This window comes from Podarcis erhardii (genome assembly GCF_964252035.2).
Source record: "Podarcis erhardii genome assembly, chromosome: 9".
NCBI classification, from domain to species: Eukaryota; Metazoa; Chordata; class Lepidosauria; order Squamata; family Lacertidae; genus Podarcis; species Podarcis erhardii.
This window is the reverse complement of record NC_138512.1, coordinates 6,558,716-6,586,693: the sequence shown is the minus strand read 5'-3', so window position 1 is coordinate 6,586,693 and position 27,978 is coordinate 6,558,716. Positions and strand designations below refer to the sequence as shown.

The window sequence follows — 27,978 nt, the reverse complement described above, 5'->3', positions numbered from 1 at the left end:
TGCTCAGAATCACACTTTCTACTCTGGCTTTATTGCATAGGTTGTTAGAAGAAACACAAACACAGACTGTGGCTGAAGTACTTCTATGCAGGGGTTATTGATTCATTTATTTTTTAAGGCAAGGCTAGGCAATGCATAAGACAAATCACATTTCACACAATTGCTTTCTTTTCTTTTCACCCATATGATATAAGAGAAGGGAAACAAGTTTTTAAAATGTGTGTTTGAAGTTTGATCTCCGGCTTAAAAGTGCTCCCTTTCTCCAAATGAAGATTACAGGATCAATTTTTGAAGCACTTCCCCATTTCTCTAATTGCTGAAGGTTACATCAAGTGCTCAAGTTGGGAAGCTAATTGGTGCCTGGGTTGGATCTGGTTTGGCCCTCCAGATGTTGCTGGACCTCCATCACCCCTCACTTTTGGCCCTGCTGGGGCTGATGAAAGCTGGGTCCATCCAACAACAGAGAGCCCCACTTTAGCCAATCATTCTAAAACTTTGAATAGCATGTCCCTATAAAGGAAGCAGCGTCTGACCTGGTTTGACTACAGTGGCAGGCATTCCTACCTGGTAGTGGCCATGTTTTTTCCAACCCTGCTTGCACGAATCACTACTTGGTAGTGGTACCTGTCTGTGTGGCTGTGCTAGGTTAGAAGTTACTTTTGCCCTACTGGGAGGATTTTAGAGCATCTAAGCCGCGCCACTGCTCTGCTGGGCATTTAAGCACCAGGTGTTTCAGGAAAAGTGACATCAGCAGTGACAGTGAGATTTAAAACGCAGCAGCTCCAAATCCCACCCGAGCATATTTATAAGTTGTCTCTATGGCAATCAAAATCTCCCTTTTCTGATTAGAGACATTTCAATCTGCTGGTGTATGAATTCTGAATAGGGTTGCCAATGTATTTTTTTCCTGGCCCTACTCCTGTTCCTTTAACAGGAGCCTGGAATAAAAAGTTGTGCAGCTAAAGCTTTCTCTTCATATGGACATAGAAATGGGAAATGCTTTGGCTGCTAAATTCCTTCATGCTAGGTTCCTATTAAAGGCACAAAACAAAGAATAGTTATTTGTTATAGTTATTTCCATAAGTGGAAATAAGTGACCGAAGGCCACGTAGGATTTCAGAGCACTTGCATTTAATGTGTAGTGTAACAGAAAACTTTTGGCAGATGCATCTCTTTTATTTACAAACAGAACCAGCTGATGTTCCCTCTGCAGTTATTAAACATATTAAACATACAAGAATCTCATCTTCTTTTGCATTTAGTCACCATCTTTATACTTTAAAAGGCACTAAAATATACAAATATATACAAAGGCCAACATATGTACATTAGATGCTCTATCAAATGGGAGGGCTATTAAAAGGGATTTTCACTATGTTTTGTAAGTAACAGACTTAGATGTCATTGATTGTCCAGTGGATTGGCTCTGTCCAATCAATAGCAATATCCATTAGGACTCCAAGCAGCTTCTGGATCATTCTATGACCAGCTATATGATAGGATCATCCTAATGTGATAACAGCTTGGGAGTCAGTTAAAAAACAACCCACCAACTGCGTCCCTTGGTGGTTTGCACTAAACCAGAATCTATAAACAAAATGTGGTCATTTCAGTTCAGGAATTAACTGTGACCAACTGAGATCAGTACCCAAGTTGTCATCCTCGAGGCCAGGAAAACTGACATCTAGTAGGATTTTGCTCAAACTGTCATTCATGGTGTCCAGGACCAGGCCTTCCAAGAATGAATGGTTTTCAGGAAGAGCAGAGGCTTGAAGCTCTGGGGACGACTGTTTGCTGGTTGCAGGAGAGCTGGTCAAGGGCCCAGAGACCATGTCATTGGTTTCGGCATTTAGGAGTGGCAGCTGTGGGGAATCACATAGCGATGGCCTTAAGGGAGTGCTGCCAAGTCCCAGGATGTCCAGGTTCCCCTGAAGGGATATTAATGAGGTTGGAGGAGTTCTCACAGGACTGCAAAGCAGATCACTAGTTTCCTTGACAAAAGGTGCCAATCTCCAGGGGTCAGTAGTTGCCAGGAATGGTGCCGGGGTGGTTATGGGGGCTTTACTAGGTACGGAAGAAATGGGCAGCTTGCAGAACATCTCTTTTATTGCAGATTTAAAAGGAATGACTTCTCCCTGAGAGCAACTAAACTGAGATGTACTTTCCACAGGATGAGTATCCGTTGCAAAGGGAGGGTCATTTCCCACCGTGCATGACTCTGACCTACGGGTGGGTTGCAGGAGGAGGACTGGTTCTTCAGAGGAAGGCAGGGCTAAGTGCTGTTTCCTTCTGGATCTGCCCATTTCTTGCCTCTCTTGTCTCTTTATAACCAGTGTGTCCAACTTGCTCCGGGATGGTGACTTGAGAGCTGTAAATGGTCTCTTCTGCTTTGCAGGTGGGGCTGGAAGAACTATGTCTGGTTGTTCACCCAGTTGCGCTGGCTCTACCTTTGTAGACACTGTGGGGAGAAACCGAGGGGCCCATGTGTTGGAATGAAAGTTGTCACTCTCCTCTTTTATATGCAGGGCTGCGGAGAATGATTCTTTGCTTATCCAACAGGCGTCCTGCTTTATGGACTGCTGGGATGTAAATGGAGATAACTCTCCATCACAAGTCTCCTCCTTGATGGGGATGGGAGCTGGGAGCAGGGTTGGCTCTTCACTGGACGGCAACACCTGCAATAGGAAGACAGAATGAGAGACAGTAAAGTATATTTGACAGCAAGATATTGATAAAAAAAAACCTCACAAAACAAGGAAGTAACAGAAAAGTTATGGACATTACATTAAGATACAGATGTGCGTGTATGTGTGTCTTGATGGGTGCTCTGCTTAATATCAATTAGCCATTTGTAACGAGCTTTCCACAAATGTTCACTGTGAGGAGAAATCTCTTCCTGGCAATTGACATATGAAGATGAGGGCAAAGCAAGAGGTTGCTCTCCCTCTCTCTTAGTATTGGGGAGCAGTGTCATTCTCATCCCCCGAAAGACTCTAGTACTTGGGGGACCACATGCCAGAGGCAGGTATAGCCAAAAGGTCCAACAACATCTGGAGGGTCAAATCTTCCCTGTCCCTAGGCTACACAAGCAGCACACGTTCAACAGGATCAGCTGTGAAAGAAATGCTGCCTTTTACCCCCAAGTCCAAGCAGCCCTCGTGGGCAGCTGGTAACTGGAGGCTAGTCAGCTCCTTATTTCAAGCTCTCTGAATCCTGTAGGACTGGTTCAGAGAACTGGGGAACTCCCTCCTCAGACAGGTTCCATTTTAATCCTTTAGGCCCCAAAATTCATCCTTTTCTTTCAAGCTTTTAATCGTATTTGGGATCCCTATATGCTGGCTTTAGGTTTTCAATCCTACCTGGGAGTAAGCCCCATGAACCCAATGGGACTGCCTTTTGAGTAGATAATGCATAGGGCTGTGCAGTAAATGTATTTTATTTTTTATTCTTTACTAATTAAATTTGTATATCACCCTTCATCCAAAGATCGCAGGGTGGTGCACAACAGAAAAAAACAAAACAAAATGGGAATACAAACTACAACTTGTTTTTTTTTTGCTCCTCTTCTACTGGTGTATACTGGTAATTATTTTGTTTTGTAAGCTGCTTTGAGAGCTTTTAAAACCATTTAAACAATTTCGTAATTTTGGATTGCTTCTTTATGGGTCATTGAAGCGGTTTTAAGGTATTGCTTTTATTTTCTGCTATGCCTTTTTGGTTCTCAATCTTTTGTAAGTTGCTTAAAGATGTGATGTATAGTACTGTATACAATAAGTGACGTATACATCTGATGATGATAGTTACAGGTAGGTAGCTGTGTTGGTCTGCTGTAGACTGCGGCAGACCAACCTGTAACTAGAACTATGGAAGGCACCACATTGAGCCGTACGAAATGGAAGTCCATCAACAAGGTATCTAAAGAAGTGTGCATGCACACGAAAACTCATACCAATAACAAACTTAGTTGGTCTCTAAGGTGCTACTGGAAGGATTTTTATTTTATTTTATCTGATTATGATGATGATAAGGTCTCGGGTGATTGTGGCGATTAAACCCAATGAGCGCAATATCCTTTACAAAACAGCACTATCAAATCATTTTATTTTTATTTTTATAAATAATATTTATTAAGATTTTGAAAATTACAAAAAGAAAAAAGAAAGGTTAAACATAGAAAAACAGAAACAAAAACAAAAAACACTACATAAAACATTAAATTACCAAAACAAAACAAAAACAATTAAAAACACTTCCAATCTTTTCGATCTTAACTTTCATACCCTTATTTCATTGACTTCCTCAACGCCTCCCTTTTTGTATTCCACTTCAATTAACTATTTCAGCAAGTCCTTTCCATCTTCATCTATTTTCTGTCTTATAGTTAATTTTAACATATTGTAACCTAGTTTTTTCCCCCTTTTAATACATTAACCATCTATCTATGCCTAGTTCCTTCTAACATTTCTGCCAAAGCCATATAACTTTATTCCACCTTTTTTCTAAAGCTCCTTAATTTTACAGTATTTCTGTAAATAATCTTTAATTTTTTTCCAATCTTCCTCCACCGACTCTTCTCCCTGGTCTCGGACTCTGCCAGTCATTTCCTCCAGTTCCATATAGTCCATCACCTTCATCTGCCATTCTTCCCGGGTGGGTAAATCTTGTGTCTTCCAGTACCTCGCGATGAGTATTCTTGCTGCTGTTGTCGCATACATAAAGAAAGTTCTATCCTTCTTTGGCACCAATTGGCCGACCATGCCCAGGAGAAAGGCCTCTGGTTTCTTCAGGAAGGTATATTTAAATACCTTTTTCATTTCATTATAAATCATCTCCCAGAATGTCTTAATCCTTGGGCATGTCCACCAAAGGTGAAAGAATGTACCTTCAGTCTCATTACATTTCCAACATTTATTTTCAGGCAAGTGATAGATCTTTGCAAGCTTGACTGGCGTTATGTACCACCTGTAAATCATTTTCATTAAATTCTCTCTTAGGGCATTACATGCCGTAAATTTCATACCTGTGGTGCATAACTGTTCCCAGTCAGCCATCATAATGTTATGTCCAACATCTTGTGCCCATTTAATCATAGCAGATTTCACCGTTTCGTCCTGAGTATTCCATTTCAACAGCAAGTTATACATTCTTGAAAGATTCTTAATTTTAGGGTCTAACAATTCTGTTTCCAATTTTGATTTTTCCACCTGGAAGCCAACTTTTTTATCCAAATTATATGCCTCCATTATTTGATAATAATGGAGCCAATCTCACACTTTATTTTTTAATTTCTCAAAGCTTTGCGGCTTTATTCTGTCTCCAACTTGTTCCAAAATTTCCCAATATTTTGGCCAATTGGCCTCCATATTGAGTTTTTTCTGTGCCTTCGCTTCCATTGGTGACAATCATCTTGGGGTTTTATTTTCTAACAAATCCTTATATCTTATCCAAACATTAAACAGTGCTTTTCTGACAATATGGTTTTTAAACGCTTTATATGCTTTGACCTTATCATACCACAAATATGCATGCCAACCAAATACATTGTTGAACCCTTCCAAATCCAATACGTCAGTGTTTTCAAGAAGCAGCCATTCCTTCAGCCAACAAAATGCGGCTGATTCATAATAAAGTTTGAGGTCTGGCAGGGCAAATCCACCTCTTTCTTTAGCATCAGTTAGTATCTTAAATTTTATTTGAGGCTTCTTGCCCTGCCAGACAAATCTAGAAATATCTCTCTGCCACTTCTTGAAACAGTCCATCTTGTCCAAACTCTGCAAAGTTTGAAACAAAAACAACATCCTTGGCAATACATTCATTTTTATCACAGCAATTCGGCCTAGCAATGATAGCTTCAAATTTGACCATATTTCTAAGTCTTTTTTCACCTCAGTCCAACATTTTTCACAGTTATCTTTAAACAAATTAACATTCTTAGCAGTCATGTTAACCCCTAAATATTTCACTTTCTTAACCAATGTTAGTCCTGTCTCTTCCTGGAACTTCTCTCTCTCATTCACAGTTAAATTTTTCTCTAGAACCTTAGTTTTCATCTTGTTCAACTTAAAACCTGCTACCTGACCAAATTCTTGAATCAATTCCAGTACCCTTTTGGTACTAGATTCTGGCTCCTGCAAAGTCAATACTAAATCGTCTGCAAATGCTTTCAATTTGTACTGTTTAGCTCCCACTTGTATGCCTTTAACCAATTGGTCCTTTCTGATCATATTTAACAAAACCTCCAGGACCGATATAAAAAGCAATGGAGAGATTGGGCAACCTTGTCGTGTTCCTTTCTCAATCTTAAACTCTTCTGTCACTACATTATTCACAATTAATTTTGCCTTTTGCTCTGAGTAAATTGAACCTATACCATTTTCAAAACCTTGGCCTACCCCCATCCCCTGTAAATTCTTCTTCATAAAACTCCAAGAGATGTTGTCAAAGGCCTTCTCTGCGTCCACAAAAATCAAAACTGCCTTAGTATTAATATTCACTTGTAATTTTTCTAAAATATTAATTATATTTCTCGTATTATCAGACAAATGTCTGCCCGGGAGAAAGCCGGCTTGGTCTTTATGAATTTCTTCTATTAACACCTTTTTAAATCTTTTTGCCAAAATATCTGCAAAAATTTTGTAATCCACATTAAGCGATATGGGGCGGTAGTTCTTAAGCTGTGTCTTTTCAGTCTCTGTTTTCGGTATAAATGTAATATAAGCTTCCTTCCACGACTCTGGTGTCCTTTTCCCCTCCAATATTTCGTTACAGACTTCCTTCAGTGGTTGTATTAACCATTCTTTCAGAGACCTGTAGTACCTTGAAGTCAATCCATCCGGTCCTGGAGATTTTCCTAATTGCATATCCTGAATGGCCCCTTCCACTTCCTGATCTGTTATTTTATAGTTCAACATTAACTGGTTTCCCTGAGAGATTTTATGTAATCCATTTATTTTCAAAAATCGATCAATATCCATTTCCTTCTCCTTTTCCTGTGTATAAAGTTGTTTAAAATACATCTGGAAACACTTCCTAATCTCCACTGGGTTCTGGATATTCTTTCCTTCCACTTCCAAATTCGTAATAGTATTAAGTTTTTGTCTTTTTTTCATTTGCCAAGCCAGCAATTTCCTACATTTATTTGCCGATTCAAATGTCTTTTGTCTCATCTGTTTGATCTTCCATTCTATTTCCTGATTCGTCAATTTCATGTATTGTACTTGATATAACTTTATCTCTTTCAGGATCTCCTGTGATTTTGGTTTTACTCTCAACTTCTTCTCACCTTCCTTTATTTTTTCCAAAACTTTATCCTTTTTTTCATTTTGGGTTCTCTTCTTAATTGCATTCTGTTGTATCAGGAATCCTCTCATGACCGCCTTGCTTGCATCCCAGATTACTCTTTTTCCCACTGTTGTGCTCATATTTGTCTCGAAAGTCTCTCAAGGTTTTTTGGGCCTTCTTGATCACTTCTTCACTCCTAAACAATGTGTCATTCACCCTCCATCTGAAGGAACCAATTGGCGTCAATCTCATTTCCATCTTCACTGCGTTATGATCAGAGCAAGTCTTGGGGCAAATCTCCACTTTACTGGTCTTTGGAGACTATCCTCTAGTTACCCAAATCTGGTCAATTCTTGTCCATGTCATTTTAGCCTCAGAGAAGAAAGTTCCCTCTCTTCCCAGAGGGTTCTTCATTCTCCAAATATCAGCTAAGTCCATATTTTCAGTCATGTCAAAAAAAGTTTTTGGTAGTCTACCATCTTTGGTGACTACCTGTCTCTGGGCCTTATCCATGTTTGTAGACACCACTCCATTCATATCTCCCATCAATATCATATTATAGTCCATATAATCCAACAGAATCTCATGTAGTTTCTTTAAAAAATCCGATTTTCCTTCATTTGGTGCGTAGATGCCTACTATCAAGAATTTCTCTCCTTGTGATTGAATTTCGATTGCAACGAATCTTCCTTGGTCGTCTTTGAATATAAATTTCGGTGATAGGCTCTCTTTTGCATAGAGTACTACTCTTTTTTTAACTTTATCTAATGAAATAAACCCAACCTTTTATTACTCAATATCTTTCTGTGTAGCCTTATCACATGTGTTTCTTGTAGGCAGATCAAGTCCAATTGTTCTTTTTTTAATAAATGAAAGACTCTGCGCCTTTTTTCAGGGGACTTCAGTCCATTAACATTCCAACTTAATATTTGCAGTGCCATGATGTAATTACTCTGATTTTCCTCCAACTGCCCCCAGTGCTTGCTCTTCTTCTGTTGGTAGTATCGACGGCAGGTTCACTGGGGGGTCCAATCCAAAAGATAATGCTGCTATCTCCACTGTTCCTTTATTTGGTGATCTTCTGTCCAATGCTCTTTGCTCGAGTCCTCTATCTGGCGATTTCCTGTTCGATGCTCTTGGCTCTTTTCCAGCTTCCTTCTGCAAGTCTTCTTCGTATTTATCCAAAAACTTTACCTTGTCTTCTACCGATCTTATTTTGATTTTCCTTCCTTTGAAACTGAAGGATAAACCTTGGGGAAACTCCCACCTAAATTTGATTTCGTTCTTTCTCAGCAGGACAACCCAATCTCCGTAGTCAGGTCTAAGATCCAGAAGATATTTTGGGACGTCTTTAAAAATTTCCACACTTGACTGTTGAACTACTAAGTTCTTCCGATAGTGCCAACCCAGAATTTTATCTCTCTCTTCTTTAGTTCGGAGGGTAATCAAACAATCTCGTATTCTATTTTTCTCTTTTTTCCCTCCTCTTCCAAGTCTGAAAGCCCTCACAATTTTAAATTCCTCTTGATCCAAATCCACGTCCCAAAAATCAGCAAATTCCTGCATAAGAAAGTCTATCAAACTTTCCTTCTCCAATTCAGGCAAAGCCCTGATCCTCAAGTTCGTCTGTTTTTCTTTAAGTTCAATCATAGAAAGGGTCAATTTGTGATCGTCAAGTTGTCTCTGCAGGTCTGGAACTCTTTCACTCTCTAATTGTGTTACTTTGCATTCCACAGCAGCAGCTTTTTCCCTAGCTTCCTCCGCTGTCTGCCGTATCAAAGTAGACTCCTGTACCAATTTCTGAATAGCCTCTGTATTGGTATTCACTTTTTTGTCCCAACTTATTTATACTTTCTGTATTTAAATTTATACTTTCTCTGTTTAAGTCAATTTTAGTAGTTGTAGTGTCAACTTTCTTGTTAAGTTGATCCAAAGAGTCACTTATCTTGCTTAGTGCCACCGCTAAAGCGTCTTCTGACATTCCTTTCAATTTAGAATGTACTGGCACAGCAGCTGCAGAGGAAGAGGGACCTGATGTTGAGGCTCTCCTTGGCTGCTGCAAAGTCTTCCCAGACTTTAATGTTTTTTCAGAAGTTGGCCATAACACTTAAAGATTCAAGGTCAGTCTCACAGTCACACAATTTATCTTGCAGTGGAAATTCCCTAGCCCAGCTCTTGTAACAATAGCAGCTTCCTCTAGGGGGAAACAGTTTCTATTTGTGTTAGTCTGTAATTTCCAAATATCCAAATACAGTTCAAATAAGTAGACTTAGTTTCAATTTTCAACTTTTAGTCCTTTATAACACAGACGGAAACAGTCGCAAGAATGTAATTCAATGTATCTCTTCTTATTTATCTAGCTGTCAACGAATGTTCCAAAGCACCTCAATAGGAGCCCGTTCCCAGGGTCAGAGCGGTAGTGCTTTTAACTCTCTTCCCACTCTCTCCTGCAGGCAAATTCAGTCCGAAACTCCCCCCCCCCCTTCTCCTGCATCCGAGGGGGGTTCAATATTGATTTTTTTTCCTGGTGAAAATTTAGCCCTTTACAAGTAGGCTTTCCAAGGCTTCAGCTTACAGCTTCCTTGCTTCAGTCTGTTTACAAAAGGGGGAAGGCAGACTTCCTGTGTTGAACCTCCCCCGTTTTCGTTGCCAAATTAAAGCTTTTTGAAAATCCAATTCTCCTACTTCATTCTACTCACGGGTAGTTGCTTTAATGTCCGATTAACCACAGGAAAAGGTCAGCGCTCTCCGGTAACGGCTATGCGGCTTCGCTCCGTGGAAAAAGCAGTCGATTCAAAGCACCGCACCGCTCACCCCACTTCGCTCCGGATCCCCAAAATCGGGTTTCCCCGCGAGCAGGGGAGGCGCAAAAGGTGCCAGCCGAATCCCCACGTTCACAGGCTTCAGCGCCTGCGATTTTTAACGGGTCTCTGCCTTCGCCGTGGCAGCCAGACCCAAATTCCCACAGGGAAAATTCCTCTTGGTCAGAGGAATTCCGCCATTACCGATGGCACTAAACCCGGAAGTCCTCAGTACAAATGTGGAATGAGGGGAACCACTCTGGAAGTGGGAAATGCCGGCCCCGACAGCCAGGCTGCAAATTTATTCTCATTCTCAGGCACAAGCATGGAGTTGGGTACTGATATACAGTCTGACCTTTGGAGCAATGCACACCGGTTTGCTGCTCTGCATGGTCTCTGAGGCACCCTGGGATGCAGGAAGAGGCATCTTTGAAGAAGGTTGAAGGATGACGGACTGACTCAAAGGAAAGTGAATTGGAACTAGGTAGGAGTTGACACGTGGCAGCAAGGGCTTCATTTTTCGGCCTAGGAAGGAAAAAAGAGGTCTTAGCCCAGTATCTGTAAAAGATACTTCCTCAATTTTAATTGATCAGCCACCAGAGCCTTCCCAGTTTTGTACTGGGAAATCTCTGCTTTCATCTCAGTTGCATCAGTGTCCTCCTTCGATTCAAAACTCCACACAAGAGTAATTCCTTGCTGCTTTTCTGGGAATGGAAGCACTAGACTGACTATTGTGAGTATTCTACTGACAGCTCGTTGTGGCTTAGGAAGTAGTTCACTAGCACCATGCTTTATGCTTGTACATAGACCTTTTATTTCAAACCTGGGAATTTTCAGTGTCTCCACATACACGGAAAGTCCCAGTCCTTAGCCAGTTAGTGGACTTTGTATTATACCCAGACAGACGCTGGGGAAGAAGCTTGGAAAGATCTTGAATAATGAAGCTGCCTTGTGTAGAGTTAACCCAGGATCCTGCCAGATCAGTGCTACTCTGACAGGCAAGTACAGAGGCCTTTCCCTGTACTTCTTTAAGTGGAGAAGTAAGGATTGAACCTGAGACTGTCTGCAAGTAAGTGTACATGCTCTCATGTAGCAGGTACTGCCAGGTATTGCTGAGTGCCTGGAGGCTCTTTTGCGGGGCTGCAGTTTCACACAGGGGTTCACCCCCAGGCTAAGAATTCTGCCTGGCCCTTACGGAGGACTGACATTTACCCCCTGAATTTTGCTTTGCTGGTCTCTGCTTCCTGCCTTGCTTTGCCTTTTCCGTTACAGCCCTCCAGCCCTCACATGCACGCCAGCTTAATACCTCCAACATGTGTAGAAAACACCCTTGTCACGGTTCCCATTAAATCCACTGTTGGGGTTTCGTTAGGGAGAAGAATTTTTCTCTGGGATTGGTAGAGATGTAGAGTATACACTCACGTGCAGTCTGTGGCTCATTTTTACGACTGCTAGTGCTTCTCATATTCTTCTGTAGATCTGGAATGTGCCGTTTTTGCTGCTACATTAGTTTTAGATTAAGAGAGACAAGAAAACAAAAGTTAGAGAAGCTGCAATTGCCCAGCTGCTTTGTATGGATCCGGAGGGCAGTGCTGAACTAATATAAGGAATTTAACTGGCACAGTCCTACAGAGCTATGGGGCGATCTGTGTCACCTCCTGCTGCAAGCAGACACCCGTGTCTTTGCTGACTGTCACCCCACAAACCCCATAGAGGTGGCACAACAGAACTCCTTCCACAGCTGTTCTTCAGGCAGGAAGGGGGGGGGGTGGAGAGAGAAAGGAGCTGAGTTTGATAACTCTCACTGCCTGAAGAAATAAAGATAAAAAGATTAATTGTGCAGTGTGTGTCGTTCTACCCAAGTTCAACATGCTTGAGCACAATGGCAGAAGAAAAGGAGCAGCAGCAAGCAGAGACAGCGCCACTTGATATATGGAGTCAGTCAAACTAGCTATTTGCAAGATTATCATCACATGGAAAAGAGTTTTTAGTTTCAGTCCTATCAGCATTGTTGGCTGCTGTCAGGATGCAAGCGATGATGCCATGAGCCCGCCCTCCACTCACCCCCCCATTGTGCTCTCTCTCACCGTGTTCTAGATACAGTGGTGCCCCGCAAGACGAATGCCTCGCAAGTCGGAAAACTCGCTAGACGAAAGAGTTTTCCGTTTTGGAGGTGCTTCGCAAAACAAATTTCCTATGGGCTTGCTTCGCAAGACGAAAATGTCTTGCGAGTTCCTGCGGTTTTCCCCCTTCCCCCCCCCTTTTCTAAGCTGCTTATCCGCTAAGCCGCTAAAAGCCGCTAAACCGCTAATAGCACTAATCCGCTAAGCCGTCAATGGGCTTGCTTCGCAAGACGAAAAAACCACTAGACGAAGAGACTCGCGGAACGGATGCTTTTTGTCTTGTGAGGCACCACTGTATATTAAGAGGCTTCATTTGCTCCTTTAAACCAAGCACTACAACAGAAATAATCTAAAAATGCACTTGCAAGTTGTTGTTGTTTTAATGTGCTGAAAACCCACCATTTGACCAAATATTTGCTTGTTCCCCCAAATTAAAAGGCGGTGAATAAACTTAAGTATCTACTCATCGGTCCGAGTAGCATGACTGGAGGTAGCCAAGGCGGCCCCTTCATTTTCCACACACTTGAAGGAGGCACAGAAGGGGAAGCTGCAGGAGGATCTCAGCTCTGACTAGTAAAGCAACCTCTATACATCTGCAGGCACCAAAAGAGGGAAGAAAGAAACCCAAGCCCAACCAGGAGGGAAGGTCTTACTGATTCCAAGAGCCCGGGTGATGCTGGTGACTGCACATCCAGTGGCTGGTGGTGGCCAAGTATACAAAAGGAATGAAAAGGAAATTGTCAGCTAAACCGGAGAACAAAGGAACATTTGGGCACAGCAGACAGTACAGGACAATCTGTGAGTCCTCAGTGAGAAAGTATGCTGAAAGTTTTGTACAATACCAAACGCTTCCAATGATCAGAAGGTTAGCCCTGTTTGAGGCTAGATTGGGGGAGAACAAGGAACAGGCTCTTTTCAACAAAAACTTTTAAAATAACCAGGCCAAACCACAAAGCGGGTTTCCAGGTTCATGCAACCTGCTGCCCCCAAACACACCTTTCTCTTAGCAAGGAAAGAAGTGTGGGTTGTCCATAGCAATCCATGGAGACATGGCAAAAATTAGCCCCTTCCCTTCCCTACTTAGGGTCTTGGGGGGGGGTGTTGTTTTTAAAATTTTGCCAACCTTTATACACACAACCCATTTGCATCTACAAGGGACTGGAGTGCAAGGCTTCTGTATGCAAACAAGCTGTGGATTTGGCTTAGAAGAAACCTGAGACATATTTTGTACGGAGGGAATCCAAATCTCTGCCTAACCTCCAGCCTGAAGCATTAACAGGCTGCCTCTCTGTCAGCCAAGCCCTTTACAAACTGCAATGGAAGGTAACGATCTGGATTTGGCATTTTTTGAACATTGGTGAAAAACAAACTTTTCAGATGAACGCCTTTTGCTTGAGGGTAGACATACTGCTACCCGTTGACTACAGTGGTGCCCCGTAAGACGAATGCCTCGCAAGACGGAAAACCTGCTAGATGAAAGGGTTTTCCGTTTTGGAGGTGCTTCGCAAAACGAATTTCCTATGGGCTTGCTTCGCAAGACGAAAATGTCTTGAGAGTTCCTGTGGGGGGTTTTTTCCTCCCCTCCCTTTTTCTAAGCCGCTAAGCCGCTTATCAGCTGGTCCGCTAAGCCGCTAATAGTGCTAATCCGCTAATGGGCTTGCTTCGCAAGACGAAAAAACCGCAAGATGAAGAGACTTGCAGAACGGATTCTTTTCGTCTTGCGAGGCACCACTGTACTATGTTAATATATCGGATTATTCCATTAATTCCTAGGAGCAGTTTTCATCCCAATGTTTAAAAATGACTTCTCAATGGCAACCAGGAATTCATGTGTCTAGACTAGAGGTGGGGACCATAGAATCATGGCAGAGTTGGAAGGGACCCAAAGGATCACCTGGTCCTATATTGCAATGCAGGAATCACAGCTAAAGAATTCCAGACAAATGGCCATCGAAGCTGTTTTAAAACCTTCAATAAAGGAGTCCACTACCTTCCAAGGCAGTCAGTTCCACTGTCAAACAGCTGTCAGATAGTTCTCCTGCACACATTCTAGCTTGTCATTATGCTTCTTAAATTGCCCAGAACTGGTTGAAGTATTCCAGGTGGGGTCTGACCAAGGCAGAATAGAGTGGGACTCTTCCTTCCCTTGATCTGGACACTAGACTTCTGTTGATACAGCCTAGAACAGCATTAGCTCTTTGCTGCTGCATCATGCTGTTGAGTCATGTTAAGCTTGTGGATCCTTTTCACATGTACCACTGGCAAACCAGTTGTCCCTGATCTTATACTTGTGCATCTGATTCTTCCTGCCTAAGTGCAGAACCTTTCATTTGTCCTATTGAAATTCATGTTGTTACTATTGGCTCAGCTCTCCAATCTGTTATCCTGATTCTGTCTTCCGCAGCATTAGCTACCCCTCCCAGTTTGTTGTCATCTGCTAATTTGATAAACCTCCCTTGAATTCCTTCATCCAAGTTGTATATAAAGATGGAGCACAACAACAGGCCCAGGACAGAACCCTGTGGCACCCCATTTGTCACTTTTTTCCAGGATGATGAGGAAACATTAGTGAGCACTCTTGGGGTTCGGTCAGTCAACCTGCTACAAATCCACTTAACAATAATCTTCTGCAGTCCAAATTTTACCAGCTTCTCTGCAAGAATTTCATGGAGGACTTGTGTCAAAAGGCTTACTGAAATCAAAGTATGCTAGTTCTACATCCTGTGGCCCTCTGGATACTCCTGGACTACAATTCCCATCATCCCTAACCGTTGGCCATGGGAGTTGAAGTCCAGCAACATTTGGAGGGCCACATGTTCCCCACACTTATCTAGACAATGAGATAGCATTCCTTAACCCTTTTAAAAGGTTTATCGCCACACCAGTACTTAAGAATTTCCTTTCTGTGAATTCAAGTGATCCGTTTCCCTTCTAATACCAAACCTAGGTGATCCAGTGCTCACCAGCATGTCTTCACCTGCCTCCTCAGAATGGAAAAGCCAGGTGCTTGAGAAATCAGGAATTGGTAGGGCAATCTCCTTTTCTGCATGAAAGGTACTCACTTTGAACACTTGGTCCAGTGTCAAATAGCGGTTGGCTTCAGGGTGAATGGTCCAGAATGAGATTTTGCCATTGGCAGATGTCTCTCGAACAAACATGTCATGAAGAGAAAGATTGTGCCTTATAGAGTTCTGGATAGGAAAGGAGAAATGCTTGCTGTTTTTTGTTATCAGTGGATTCTTCAGATGAAATCTTGATAATTCACAAAGACCTTGGCTTTGAGTCCTCTGTATCTACAGGGGCTGTGCCCCTGCCATGTTCCCCACTTTAACCCCATAGGGCTTCCTCTTCCCGCCCCATGCAACTGCCGAGATCACTTTTCACCTTTCCAACCCAATTTTCAAGCCCCTTCTCTTCTGTAGCCCTACTTTGCACCCATTTTCACCTTTACCCCCATGTCCACGACTCCTCCTCCTCCTCCCTTTGTGCAAGCTCCTTTGCACACAAACCAGCCCCATGGCAACCTGGTGCATCTTGCTCCTCCCACACATTGTAACTACTAAGCATCCTTTTTGCCTTCTGCTCAATTTTGAAGTGACCACCCCATTATTCTTCAGACCATTTCATGCCCCTGCTTTCATCTTCACTCCCATTCCCATTCCTCCCTCTTTGCTCCCATATTTTCATCTTCACTCCCCTTTTCCGTTCACCCTCCTTACTTTTCTCAACTCTCCCTTGCACCAATCACCCCCCATTTCCATGCCTTATCCTCTCCCCTATGGTGCAGCCCCATTTGCCCACACTCCCCAATGCTGATATCTGTTACTGTACCTTTAAGACGAATGGCTTCTTAAGAGCAAGCCTCTGAGTTGGCTTGTTCAGTCAGAGAAGATTAAATTCAGTTGGTGGATGTTGTGTTTATATGGAACTTTGCTTGTTAATAAAACATCTCTTCTAAATTACTGTATTGAATCTGGAACTGGTACCAGGAGTGAAATACATTATGTGAAGGTACTGTGAAATATTTGAGGGCTCTGCATCTTTGATCTCTTTTGCACAAGGCAGTTGAGCAGCAGGGCAAAGTTTAAAAGAGCCCTTGTTTTCCGTTCAGTGCTTCTCCCTCCTTGCTTTATTCAGACAAGAAATCTGAGTAAAGTTGAGAACTATTTCAGTTAAGGTAACATCTGGTGATGCGGGGGTTCTGTTTGTGGTGATTATTATGTGGCAACACATAATAGATGCTTGGTTTTGCAGTCAGGAACTGATGAGCATGTATGTCTGAACCAGGAGATTTTGCTTGCCAATTTGAGTAAGCTGTTTTGTGGTTCATTTCATATTCTGAATTCACTTCCATGGCCCCAAGGCCAGTTAATACTTACATAGTCATCGCTTCATGGCTGCAGTACAAATGGATGTTTTCCATATAAATGTGAACAATCCATCAGAAGTCAAGCAGCACATATAATATGCTTCAGTAAAGTCGCTTCACACAAACCACTGGACCCTCAAATGCTAAATGATCAAGTGATGCACACTGATGTGTGCCTTTCTTACATGCAATTGCATGGAGTTGCTTTCACAGTAATTTAGAACAGCGTAACACAGATGGCAGGTATATACATTGTCTCCCCCAGGAATTTGTGGGCAAGGCATTGTAAATATACAGTATGGCAAGAGACCATAAATGAGTGAATATAACCTCACATACTAAAAACACCAGGCTCATCAAGATTGTTAATTTCTGCTATAATGCAACTTCACAAAGGGTTCACATCAATGCCTGTTTATATCAAACTGCTTTTCATCCTTGTTTCATTAGCTATATGCATATGCTTGTTTGTGTGTGTGTGTGTGTGTGTGTGTGTGTGTGTGTGCGCGCGTGTGTGCTGCAATTCTGCACAGGTATCAAGAAAGCACAGAAAGTGAAATAAATTGTACAGCAAAACTTCCTGAGAACCTCAGTTTTCTTAAAAACGAAACAAGAAAAAATACACAACCACAGGTTTGTAGCATTTCTGGCTGAAAAGATGTTCACCCACTTTGAAGGATAATACCTGCAGAAATCTCAGAAGCACAGGTGTGGAATAGGAGTGCATAGCTCCTTACCCGTCCTCATGATAATACACTCGAGGAATTATTCACAATATGGACCTATAACAAAACACTGCAGTGCAGGCCTGCTCCTTTTTAGTGCTTCCATTAGTTGGCAAGGCTCCCCTTCCCCCTTCCGTTCTACCTGCCTTTGTCTTCCCCTTGACCTCACAGTCAGCATTACATGGCTACTGAGAAACTCCCCCTCCCTGCCTGTAGTCCCCCCCCCCAATGTTTTTTGTACAGTGGTACCTCTACTAATGGACACGATCCGTTCCAGGGTGCCGTTCGCACCCCAAAAAGTCCATAAGTAGAACGCCGCTTCTGCACATGATGCAATAGAGTGCTCCTGCGCATGTGCGAAGCGCGCAGAACGCTTCTGCGTTTGCAGCGAAACCCGGAAGTGTACACTTCCGGGTTTGCCGTGTTCACAACCCTAAAATCTGCAACATGAACCTAACACAACTAGAGGTATGACTGTACTTCTCCAAACCTTGGGGTGCCCCCAAGCCTGCTACAGACTGAACATAAGAAACAGGGGGAATCCTATTCAAAACAGAATTATGCAAAAGCAGATAAATTATGTTAATGTGCTTAATTTCTATGGTTAATGTATGTTGCAGGATTCTGCTATTCTTGGCACAGCATTTTAATTTTTTCCCTGCAGAATACACATAGCCCTGGTAACATTTGCACCCGAAGGGAGAAAACTGATAGTTGTTTGCATAATGCACTTTCTCCCCTCGCTTTTCCTCATGCAAGCTTAACAGGTCACAGTATTCGTTACCTTCCAGCCTGGCTTGGCTACATGCTTGAAATAAGGGAAATGATCCTCAATCCAGGTGTAGATATCTTTCAGCATCATGCGCTTCTTCTCAGTGCTGTTGATGGCAAACTGGATCATGGCCATATAGGAGTAGGGGGGACGTTCAGAGAAGGACTCCTGCCATGAGGTAGTAGAGGAAGACGCTGCAGAACCTTCCTCGGCCTGACAAGAAGACAATATGAAGGGTGCAGGGCCTGTAGAATGTTAGTTATATGAAGAGCTTCTGGATTGTGATGTACCAAACAGTGAACCTCTGAATAGGTTAGGGTTGGCCATTTTAACGGGCAAATATTTAAAGTCCACGGGGCTGCATCCCTGCTTGCCAATCCCCACTTGTGAAGCCCCCACCTACTCCTCAGAGAGGGGAAACCTTTTTGGCTCCACGAGTGAGATCTTTACTTTGATCGGCCCTCGTGGCCAAATTTGACAGGTGGGTGGGGATAAAACAGGAGTGGGCAGGGGATACAAACCCTGCTTGAATCAGGAGCGGGCTTGGATGGAATCCTAGCAAACTGAGCAGGATTAAACCTCCATTCATCAAAGGATAAGCAGGGGTGAAATCCTGCTCAGTCTGACTGTGAACCCATGTTCTTCCTGCGCATCTCACCCAGACAACACTTCTGCCTCAGGGAGGTGCAGAGTGGTGGCAGAACAGGGCGGTTTTAGAGAAGCTGCCCCAGCTGCTCTAATAGTTCATCTGCAAATTGTCTGGGCTGCCCACCTGCAGGCATCTCCCTAGTCCTCTTCTCTTCTCAAGGTCCATTAGCAAAGCATTTCACAGAAGTCTGTTGCAATACTGTAATTCGCAGGCCCACCTGTGGCCGCCAGCCAAACTGCAGCATGGCAACGGTCTTACCTTCTTATGCTATGTATGGTTAATTTAGCAGAAACATAACATTGAGGCTTACATTAGGAAAACCCAGGTTTCCTTACTGTGTTTGTGAAACTACGTAGTCGGTGTGTTGCAGTGAACAGAATGTGGGACATGAGTCAGGTTTAAATTCCTCCCAAGCAACAAAGCTGCTCACCGCCATGACCCCGCACCAGCTGTTCTCTCCCTGGTGAACGTCAAGGTGGGATTGCAATGTAATAATTGCAATCCATTATTATTTTTAGCATTATGCAAATATGAATTAAAGCAACCCATACGCTGGGAACAAGTAGCCTGCCGTTGCTATCAGGTGAAAGAAAGGTGCACTTAAGAATGAAGGTTCCCATCTAAGCAAGGACATTTCATGGAACATTTGGCACCATAAATATAAATATCTGCAGTGTTAAGCCAGTTTGCAGTGAGCCTCCTTGCCCATACGGTATTGCAGTTACAATCCAGAGATCTCCCCTGCTCTTTAAATTGTGAGGTGCCTGAAGATAAAAAGTCAACAGCAGCCTATCCCACACTAGAAGCACTGCTGGTCCTTCTGTCTACCTCCTTCCCTCCCTCCCTCCCCTGGCTCACTACAGTGGGTAGAAAGGTGCAGACCAACACTGGGAAATCAACAGATGAGAGGGGTCTCCCCAACCTGGTCTCACGAGAGCGCAGGTACAAGAGTCTCTGAATTGCAGTCTGGCCCTGGTCTGCACAGACACCTGGCTCGGCTTCTCTTTCCATGGCTTTTATTTGGCTGCACACCTTGCTTACCTTAATCGCTTTCTGCCTGGGGGTCTGGTTCTCCTTCTCCGTTTCTTTTTTCACACTGCAAGGGCTCAGTCCGCTAGAGCTCATATTGCCCAGCCACTGAATGTTAGTCAGACTGTTGTCCAAGACACTGCTTGTTGTCTCCGCACTGCCTAGATAAATACAAACTCTTAAGTTCTCATTTTGTAGCCCTAGATTCCCAAAAGAAGGCTTCAAGCTTGTGCCTTAAGCAGACAGAGTTCAGAGTTATAAGTAGCAAGAGAGGCCCACAATGGAGTTTAGGCAGCAGCACTTGAAATAAATAGAGCTTCACATACTCTCGCTGCTCAGTCCCATGCACAGTTATGGTTGCCAACATGTCATTGGCCCTGCTTCTGTGCCTTGAAGTACAGTCTGACAGACAGAAATTTAAGAATGTAGGTATTATTGTTGAAGGAGAACAGTCAATCTCAGTTGTTGAACGTAATCCATTCTGGAAGACCATTCAACTTCTGAAACGTTCAACAACGGAGGCGCAGCTTCTGACTGGTTGCAAGAGCTTCTTGTACTCAAACAGAAGCTGTGTTGGACATTCGGGTTCCGAAAAACGTTCAAAAACCGGAACATTTACTTCCGGGTTTTCAGCATTCAGGAGCCGAAACATTCGAAAATGGAGCCGTTTGAGAACCAAGGTTTGACTGTACTAGATTCTATTCCCATTATTATATGTTGTAATTCCTGGAATGCAAGGGGTTGGTCCCCTCCAATTCTATAATTCTATGGTGCTATGATTTTACCAGTCTTTTATGAATCTTTAGTAAAAGACAATATATAATTTAAAGATTGGAAACTGACATCCACAGATTTAAACCATAAGCTCCCCCACTTTTGCTATGTTATCCTTAAGGCAGCCTCGTCCCTTGCCTGGAACAATTTGTTCTAGTTCCACCACAATTTTTCCTGCCTACCACATTCAAAGTAGCAGAATTGTGACCTCCTCCATTACCTATACTCGTTCCATAGACATGCCCCTCTCAAAGGAACTAATTTGCTCTGAACCCAGTGCAAGGAAATCCATTTCCCCAAGAGGGGAAATGTAACAAACAGCTTCCCCTGTACCTCTGCCTTTCCTACCCATGCTGTCACAACAGATTACCGTATTTTTCGCCCTATAGGACGCACTTTTCCCCCTCCAAAAATGAAGGGGAAATGTGTGTGCGTCCTATGGGGCGAATGCAGGCTTTTGCTGAAGCCTGGAGAGCGAGAGGGGTCGGTGCGCACCGACCCCTCTTGCTCTCCAGGCTTCAGGAAGCTATCCGCAAGCCTTGGGAGCCCGCGGGAAAAACTACATACTGTTTTCTTCCGGTTCTCGTCCATCCATAGACAGCAACTCTTCCATTAATGCAGAGCTTTGCCCAATGTACTTGTCATCCTCTTCTGCCTTGTCGTGGGCAGTGCTGTGCTCCTCATCAGATTTGAAAAGATTCTTGAACTCTCTTCTCTCCATTCTAGGAGAGCTGCTACTGATGAGAATAAATTTGCTAGGCCCATTACTGCCAGATTCTTTCCCCTTGGCTGTTAGAGCATCAATGATACTTTGGACATCTGTGTTAGCAGGAATAGCTACCACCTGGGCATCTGACAATGTCGGGTGGTCTATTATCTTAATCCCACCCACAGGGACTTCTCGATTTCCAGGTTCCGTTTTGTCTGTGCCGTACTCCTTAGGCTTTGCTTCTTCCTGCTTAGGAGACCCAACATTCTGGCCACTGGGCTCATCTCCTGCTAAGGCGCTCGCGGCATCGCTATGTGGGAAAGACAGCTTCCGTCTCTTGAGAATCAGGGGCCTGTGAGGGCTGCTCTTCATCCTTGACCTGTGCAGTCAATCTCCATTGAGGACAGAATGAAGGAACCTGAAAAACACAAAGAACAACATTTCTGTCCACTTACGAGAACATGTGACAAATTGCGAGGGAGTGTCTTGAAATCAGCTGCTAGGTTTCCTGGAATATATTTTTTTAATGAATGAATTGTGTTCTACAGTAGGAATCTTCAACCTTTTCAAACCTTGGGTCCACTTTTAACCCAAACGTGTTTTTGAGGATCCATTTCTTAATATTGTACCCCACCTTGGACCAGTGGGTCCCGTCCCACTACTCTACCTCAGGATCAAATAGTTCTCTACAGTAAATGCAGGTATGTGAAATAAGAGCTGATTAATGATACATAGGCAACCTCAAAGTTTCAGAAACAGTACGTCTCTGAATATCACAAAGGCTACTGCCTCCCAGACCCTGTTGGTGGCTTCCCAAAAACATATGGTTTGCCACTGTTGTTATGCATTGACTGGGTTGCCTAGACCAGGCAAGGAAAGTTTTCTAAACTGGAATTTAGAACTGGATTCCCCTCTCCCTTTGGGAACATTAATGTGCTAGAAATGACCAACCCAGATATGAACAGTCAGGCAGCGACTAACTTTTCATTTGGGCCAGTAACTTTTGTGGTTTGTGTGCAAGGTTTAGCAAAATTAAGGAAATAAAGAAATTAAAGCTCAGAATAAGACTTTAATTTCCTTATTCTTGGAGGGAATGTGCTATCAGGCTTTCTCATTACCATAAAAAAAAAATATGCTGCTAGCTGTAAAAGTTTGGCTGGGATGTGAGCAAATAAACTGCAGCTGAATTCAGAAAAGATGGAGGTACAAGTTAGTGGATAATTCAAAGGACTGGGCAGGGTGGAATTCTGTTCTGGATGGAGTGGCACTCAAAGCTTGAAGGTGCTGTTTGATCTGGCATGAATTGCTTTCCGCCCTGTCGGACTAGTACATCAAGTGAAATTCCTCCTGGACAGCCTAGTGGGCCTCATCTGCCTGCCTGCTGGAAAAGCAAGCGGCAAAGTGCAGGAGATGGGCCTTGGAAGCGCTGGTTCAGTTACACCCAAGGGCCTGACACTTTTGTCTTTGAGCACTAGGATTTTAATCCTTTTGCCAATGTGATTTTACTGCTCTATTTTAAACTGTTTCTGAATAGTTTTATTTTTTTTAAAAAAATATTTCTTCAAGCTGCTCTACGTCTGCGAGCACTAATACTGAGGGGTAGGATATCAATCTCATATCTAACTTATTAACTAACTAAAATATTTTCATGATGAACTCCCAGTGTGCGGTGTTAGAAATCGGGATAGAAAAGCTAGGAGCCAAATGGCTCCTGGGACCTGGGTTGTGGGCACCAAAACAGAAAGTCTAGTTGCCATTTCTGGGGAGGGTCAGCAACACTTTTTATTTATTATTTTGTTAAGCATGAACTAATATGCAATTCACAAAAGTGACACATTGTTAATATCACACAAATTAAACAAGTATGAACAGAAAATGTTGATACTTGTTTAATTTGGTGTTTACAATAAAAGTACTGGTACCATACTTCAGTTTTCAAAATACTCTACTCTTTATTGTTAAACTCCTTAACATATTGCCTATCCTTAACATATGCTTTGAGGCTTCAAAGCACATACATTTCAGTAATCCTTGAGTGTCAGCCAGGCACAGAAAATGTCACCCAGACCTTTTGAGGTGCTCATAAATGGATAATTTTTAGGCGCGAAAGTGCCTGGCGCCCTGCTAATTTCAAACCCTGCCAGTGTGGTAGGCTGTGCTTTCATTGATGGTGAGCCTCCACTCACCATTGAGAAGAGGCAAGCACAGAAGCTGGCAAACCTTGATTTTTGCACCATAGGGAGAGAAGGCTCCAGGCTCTTTCCAGATTCAGAAGCTGAAGTCTTCCTTGCCTTCATAATTTTGAGTCTAGATTACTGAAATGTTTTTAATGTAGGGCTACCCTTAATGATAGTTCAGAAGCTTCAACTAGTACAAATGGAGCAGCCCGCTTTCTGATGGAAATGGGTTAGCAAGTGTCTGTTAAACCAGGGGCTCCTGCTTGTATTCTGGGCACAATGCAAGGCACTGGTTATTATTACCTTTAAAGCCATAAATAGACGGGACTAAGAGTTTCATTGATTTTTACTAGTGTATTATTTGAGGTTTTCCCCATTTCCTCCCGTAAGTACTGGAAACAGCTGGCAATGTCCTGGCAACTACTTTTTCCCTGGAAAAAAGCTGATCCTGCAAGGAAACGAGATAAAATCCTTCACAATCCCGGTATTTATTTATTTTAAAATAAATTTCTTAATTTCATTTTGCAGTATATAATAAACAAGAACTGTTACAAGCGTCTTGAATGTCTTTGCATTATTCACCCATAAAAGCATTCAGAATATAATGAATGAAAGGAAAATACTTTGTCACACCATACAAATTACAACACCAGAATATACTCTAATCAAGAAATCCTTCTCTGTTCTTCCTGCCTCATGTAAGATAAAAACTTTTGCTATGCCAGCTAAAAAGAATTCGAGTTGTCCCCATTTCATCCTGTAAGTACTGGAAACAGCTGGCAATGGCTTTGCCACTACTTTTTCCCCTGGAAAAAAGCTGATCCTGCAAGGAAATGAGATAAAATCCTTCATAATCCCAGTATCATCCAAAGAAAACTGTATTGGCTGCCTCCATAAGAAGTCTTTGCACCTCAGAACATGGCCACCTCTTGGTTCATGTAAGGCTTTGGCCAGGCTCATCCTGCTTTGCCAAAATTCACTTCAGAGCACATCCCAAACACTCCTGCAACCAAACATACAAAACAAGGGAAGAGCAGCTGTGATGAGCAAACTCCGCCATTACAGTTCCTTCCCAGTTCAGTTTTGAAAACCTCTGCCCCAGAAGAACTGGTGGGGAAAGTCCCACATTGAAATAACAAATAGAGGAAAAGGGGAAACATGTTCCTGAGCTGAAGGACAACCATTTGAGAAAGCACCAGCCATTCTTCAAAAATCTATCCAACTGTCATTTCTTGAAATCAGAAATCTTTGCTCTTGTGGCTATTCTGGTGAACATAGAAGTAACTGATCAGATTTAATGGAGAACAAGAGGGACATATACATTTGTCTTATCTCCATGGTAAAGGTAAAGGGACCCCTGACCATTAGGTCCAGTCGTGGCTGACTCTGGGGTTGCGGCGCTCATCTTGCTTTATTGGCCGAGGGAGCCAGCGTACAGCTTCCAGGTCATGTGGCCAGTATGACTAAGCCGCTTCTGGTGAACCACAGCAGCGCACGGAAACACCATTTACCTTCCCACCGGAGCGGTTCCTATTTATCTACTTGCACTTTTGACATGCTTTCGAACTGCTAGGTGGGCAGGAGCAGGGACCAAGCAACGGGAGCTCACCCCGTCACGGGGATTTGAACTGCCGACCTTCTGATTGGCAAGTCCTAGGCACTGTGGTTTAACCCACAGCACCACCCGCGTCCCTATCCCCATGGTAATGAGACCCAAATGTTCAGGAATAACTAAACTGGAAGGTATTTCCCAAGGGAGCTAGCTCAGCAAACGGCTGATGATAGAGTAATTAATAACAACAGTCTCTCACCAAATGGAGCACAAAAATAAGATGAAATCATCTCATCAAGGTCCTCTGTGACCGACCTGCCCCTCCACAGTCTCCATGTAGCCGTTAACAGAGGCCAACCAGTAGGAATGCCCAACATTCCATGGAGGTTATTATTACTCTCCCTCTGGCATCCAGCACATAGGAGCTACACAAGCTGTTCCCAGCATCACAATGAGCAGTCTTCAAAATATGGCTAACATTTATCCCCTTAAAAATCTTAGGTATTTAATCACCCCATGTGAAGGACTTGGCAACTTTGTAAACTTTTGTTGCAATTGGCATTGATGATTGAGCAAAAGGACTGGGTAGTAAATGACCTTCTTTGCCCATCTGTTTGTTTACACATGAACAGTTTATTCAAAGTTGCCTATTCATGTAGTTGATCATACAAGTCATATCTTGGGTTACAGACGCTTCACGGTTGCGTTTTTTTGGGTTACGGATCCGCCGAAACCCGGAAGTACTGGAACGGGTTACTTCTGGGTTTCGGTGGTCGTGCATGCGCAGAAGCACTAAATCATGCTTTGCGCATAAGTGCCAAATCGCAACCCATGTGTGTGCAGACGCGGCGCTGCGGGTTGCGAACGTGCCTCCTGCACGGATCACGTACGCAACCCAAGCATCCACTGTATACATCATTGTCTGAAGTTCATTAGAACATACTTCCAGGTAAGTGTATGTAGAATTGCAACAAAAGAGGTGCATTTATTTATTATTTAGTACTAACTCCAGAACTGCTCAAGACTTAGCACTTCTTCCCAGAAGTTCAGCATGGCTGATCAGCAAGAAGGAAAAGGAAAATACTTTTAAAATGATTCTACTTATTATACAAGTGATGCCTATTCTTTCTTTTTTTGGCCAGCTTAAGAGAATGTTAGTTGGTATCCATTTGTCTCAGGAGACAATGGAAGACTGTGCTTTTGGAGGTGAAGTCAAACCGTTGGAGAGTTAGAGCACATGGTGTGTCTCTAGACCAGTATGGGAAAAACATGTTTTGGAGGCAGTTAGGGCAGATGAAGGTGTCTGGTTGTGCTGATGCGTGTGTACCATGTAGTCTCTGCCATAGTGTTTTTTGGACAAATTGCTGTCATTTCTTGCCTTCATGAATACTGGTCCATAGGAAGCACCTCAGTCTTGCTTTGCAGAATGCTTGCATTCTTTTATAAGAAAACTGGGGGATAACTAGCCTCATATAACCAACATGCTTAAGTCTAATCAATGCATGAAAGCGTTCAAACCACAGAATACAGTGGTGCCCCGCAAGACGAATGCCTCGCAAGAGGAAAAACTCGCTAGACAAAAGGGTTTTCCGTTTTTCGAGGTGCTTCGCAAGACAAATTTCCCTACGGGCTTGCTTTGCAAGACAAAAACGTCTTGCGGGTTTGCTTCCTTTTTCTTAAAGCTGTTAATACCCAGGGAATCCGCGTTCTGCAAGACGAAAAAATCGCAAGACGAAGCAACTCGCGGAACGAATTAATTTCGTCTTGCGAGGCACCACTGTAAGCTGTCCCGCTAGGCTTTTGTCACCTTGGGAGGGACTCAGTAATCAAGCCTTTGTTCCCCTTCAGTCTACCAGAGAAGTTCAAAGTGTGAAAAGGTTTTGAGCTGCTTGCTACAGCTCAGACTGCATGGCTCTTACAAGCCATTATTGTGTTCCTATACCAATAATTTAGGAACTTCCACTATTGCAACTAAATCAGGTTTTACTGCCTATGCAACGTTTTCTGACTGCTGTATGGAAAAGCATATGAACTTGGTCTTTTGAGTTTATAAATAAACCATTATTACATTACTTTTTTCTATGCTGGGGAAAAGGGGAACTTTGGAAGGAGTTTAGAAGGCATATTTTAAAGGTCTAACAGCTTATACTTCCTTGCTTTGCTGCACATTCTGCGATTTAAAATCTGTGCTGGGGTTCTTGCACCAAAGAGTACGGTACTTGCCCAAACTGGATCTTGACATCCAGGAATTCTCCTATTTACATACCCTTTTTTTCCTTGCCACCAACAAAAACAATAATAAGCAATAATTGCACCTCACGGCTGCAGCCCATAAAACACCCTCATATTCCCAGCCTTGCCCAAGGGGGGGGGGGATGAAGCAAGGGACAGAGTCAGGCAAAAGCTGGAGATTCAATAGCAATTACTATTAAGCTTCTCTCTCTTTGTTGTTGTAGGAAAACCATATACTTATATAAAAGGGCTGGTGCTGTGTGGTTTTTATTGTAATTACTGGTGTGTTTTAATCAGATTTTATACGTGTATCTAGTTTTAATTCTATAAGAGTTTAGGGTTTTTTGATTGGTTTTTCTACGTTTTTAGCAGCTCTTTAGCAGAGAAAAAGGTGGGGTATGAATATAATAAGAGTAGTGGTATTAATAATAATAGTAATAGTAGCACCACCACCACCAGCAGCACCAGCAGCAGCACCAGCAGCAGCAGCGCCCCTCGGGGGCCCTTCTGGGGCTCCTTCGCCCCGAGGCCCCTCCCGGCCGCAGGGCGAGTTCGCGCAGGACTAGCGCCTTAACTGAAAGCGCCGTTGAGACGCCGAGCTTACGTCACCTTCGGCAGCGCCGCCTCGCTCGGGAATCTCCTCCTGGGGCTTCGCCGCTCGGCTCCGGGGCGGGAGGGGGACCCCGCGCTTGGCTCCTGCCGGGGGGGGGACCCCGCGCGCGCGTGTCTTTGGCAAGCGCCGCCTGCCTCTCCGGCCCGCGGCCTCTTCGCCCTTCGCCCGCCGC

The 27,978-nt window shown here is 43.3% G+C and overlaps 1 protein-coding gene across 6 annotated transcripts; it reads right to left on the bottom strand.

Annotated features, from left to right (window-relative positions):
* Window positions 1–12: 12 nt before the first annotated feature.
* Window positions 13–27,965, bottom strand: FOXM1 (forkhead box M1). 6 transcript variants are annotated; one of them, XM_081876248.1, is made up of 10 exons: window positions 27,803–27,965; window positions 23,713–23,857; window positions 21,091–21,650; window positions 19,762–19,910; window positions 18,084–18,284; window positions 15,268–15,396; window positions 12,859–12,903; window positions 11,505–11,583; window positions 10,438–10,607; window positions 13–2,675 (listed from the first exon to the last, which is right to left on the bottom strand). In XM_081876248.1, the coding sequence occupies exons 3-10, from the start codon at window positions 21,602–21,604 to the stop codon at window positions 1,605–1,607; spliced, it is 2,358 nt and encodes a 785-aa protein (XP_081732374.1). In that variant the 5' UTR covers window positions 21,605–21,650; window positions 23,713–23,857; window positions 27,803–27,965; the 3' UTR covers window positions 13–1,604. The 6 variants fall into 6 exon arrangements, with proteins under 6 accessions (XP_081732374.1, XP_081732373.1, XP_081732375.1 ...); XM_081876247.1 differs by lacking the exon at window positions 27,803–27,965 and adding an exon at window positions 25,221–25,330; XM_081876249.1 differs by lacking the exon at window positions 27,803–27,965 and adding an exon at window positions 25,277–25,295.
* Window positions 27,966–27,978: the final 13 nt, after the last annotated feature.

Coding starts and splice junctions, on each gene's coding strand:
- FOXM1 (XM_081876248.1), bottom strand. CDS start 21,604: ATGAAGAGCAGCCCTCACAGGCCCCTGATTCTCAAGAGACGGAAGCTG. Junction 19,911..21,090: donor ACGAGAACCGGAAGAAAACA/GTATGTAGTTTT, acceptor GTATTTATCTAG/GCAGTGCGGAGACAACAAGC. Junction 2,676..10,437: donor CGGTGTGCATTGCTCCAAAG/GTCAGACTGTAT, acceptor TTCCTATTGCAG/GTGTTGCCGTCCAGTGAAGA.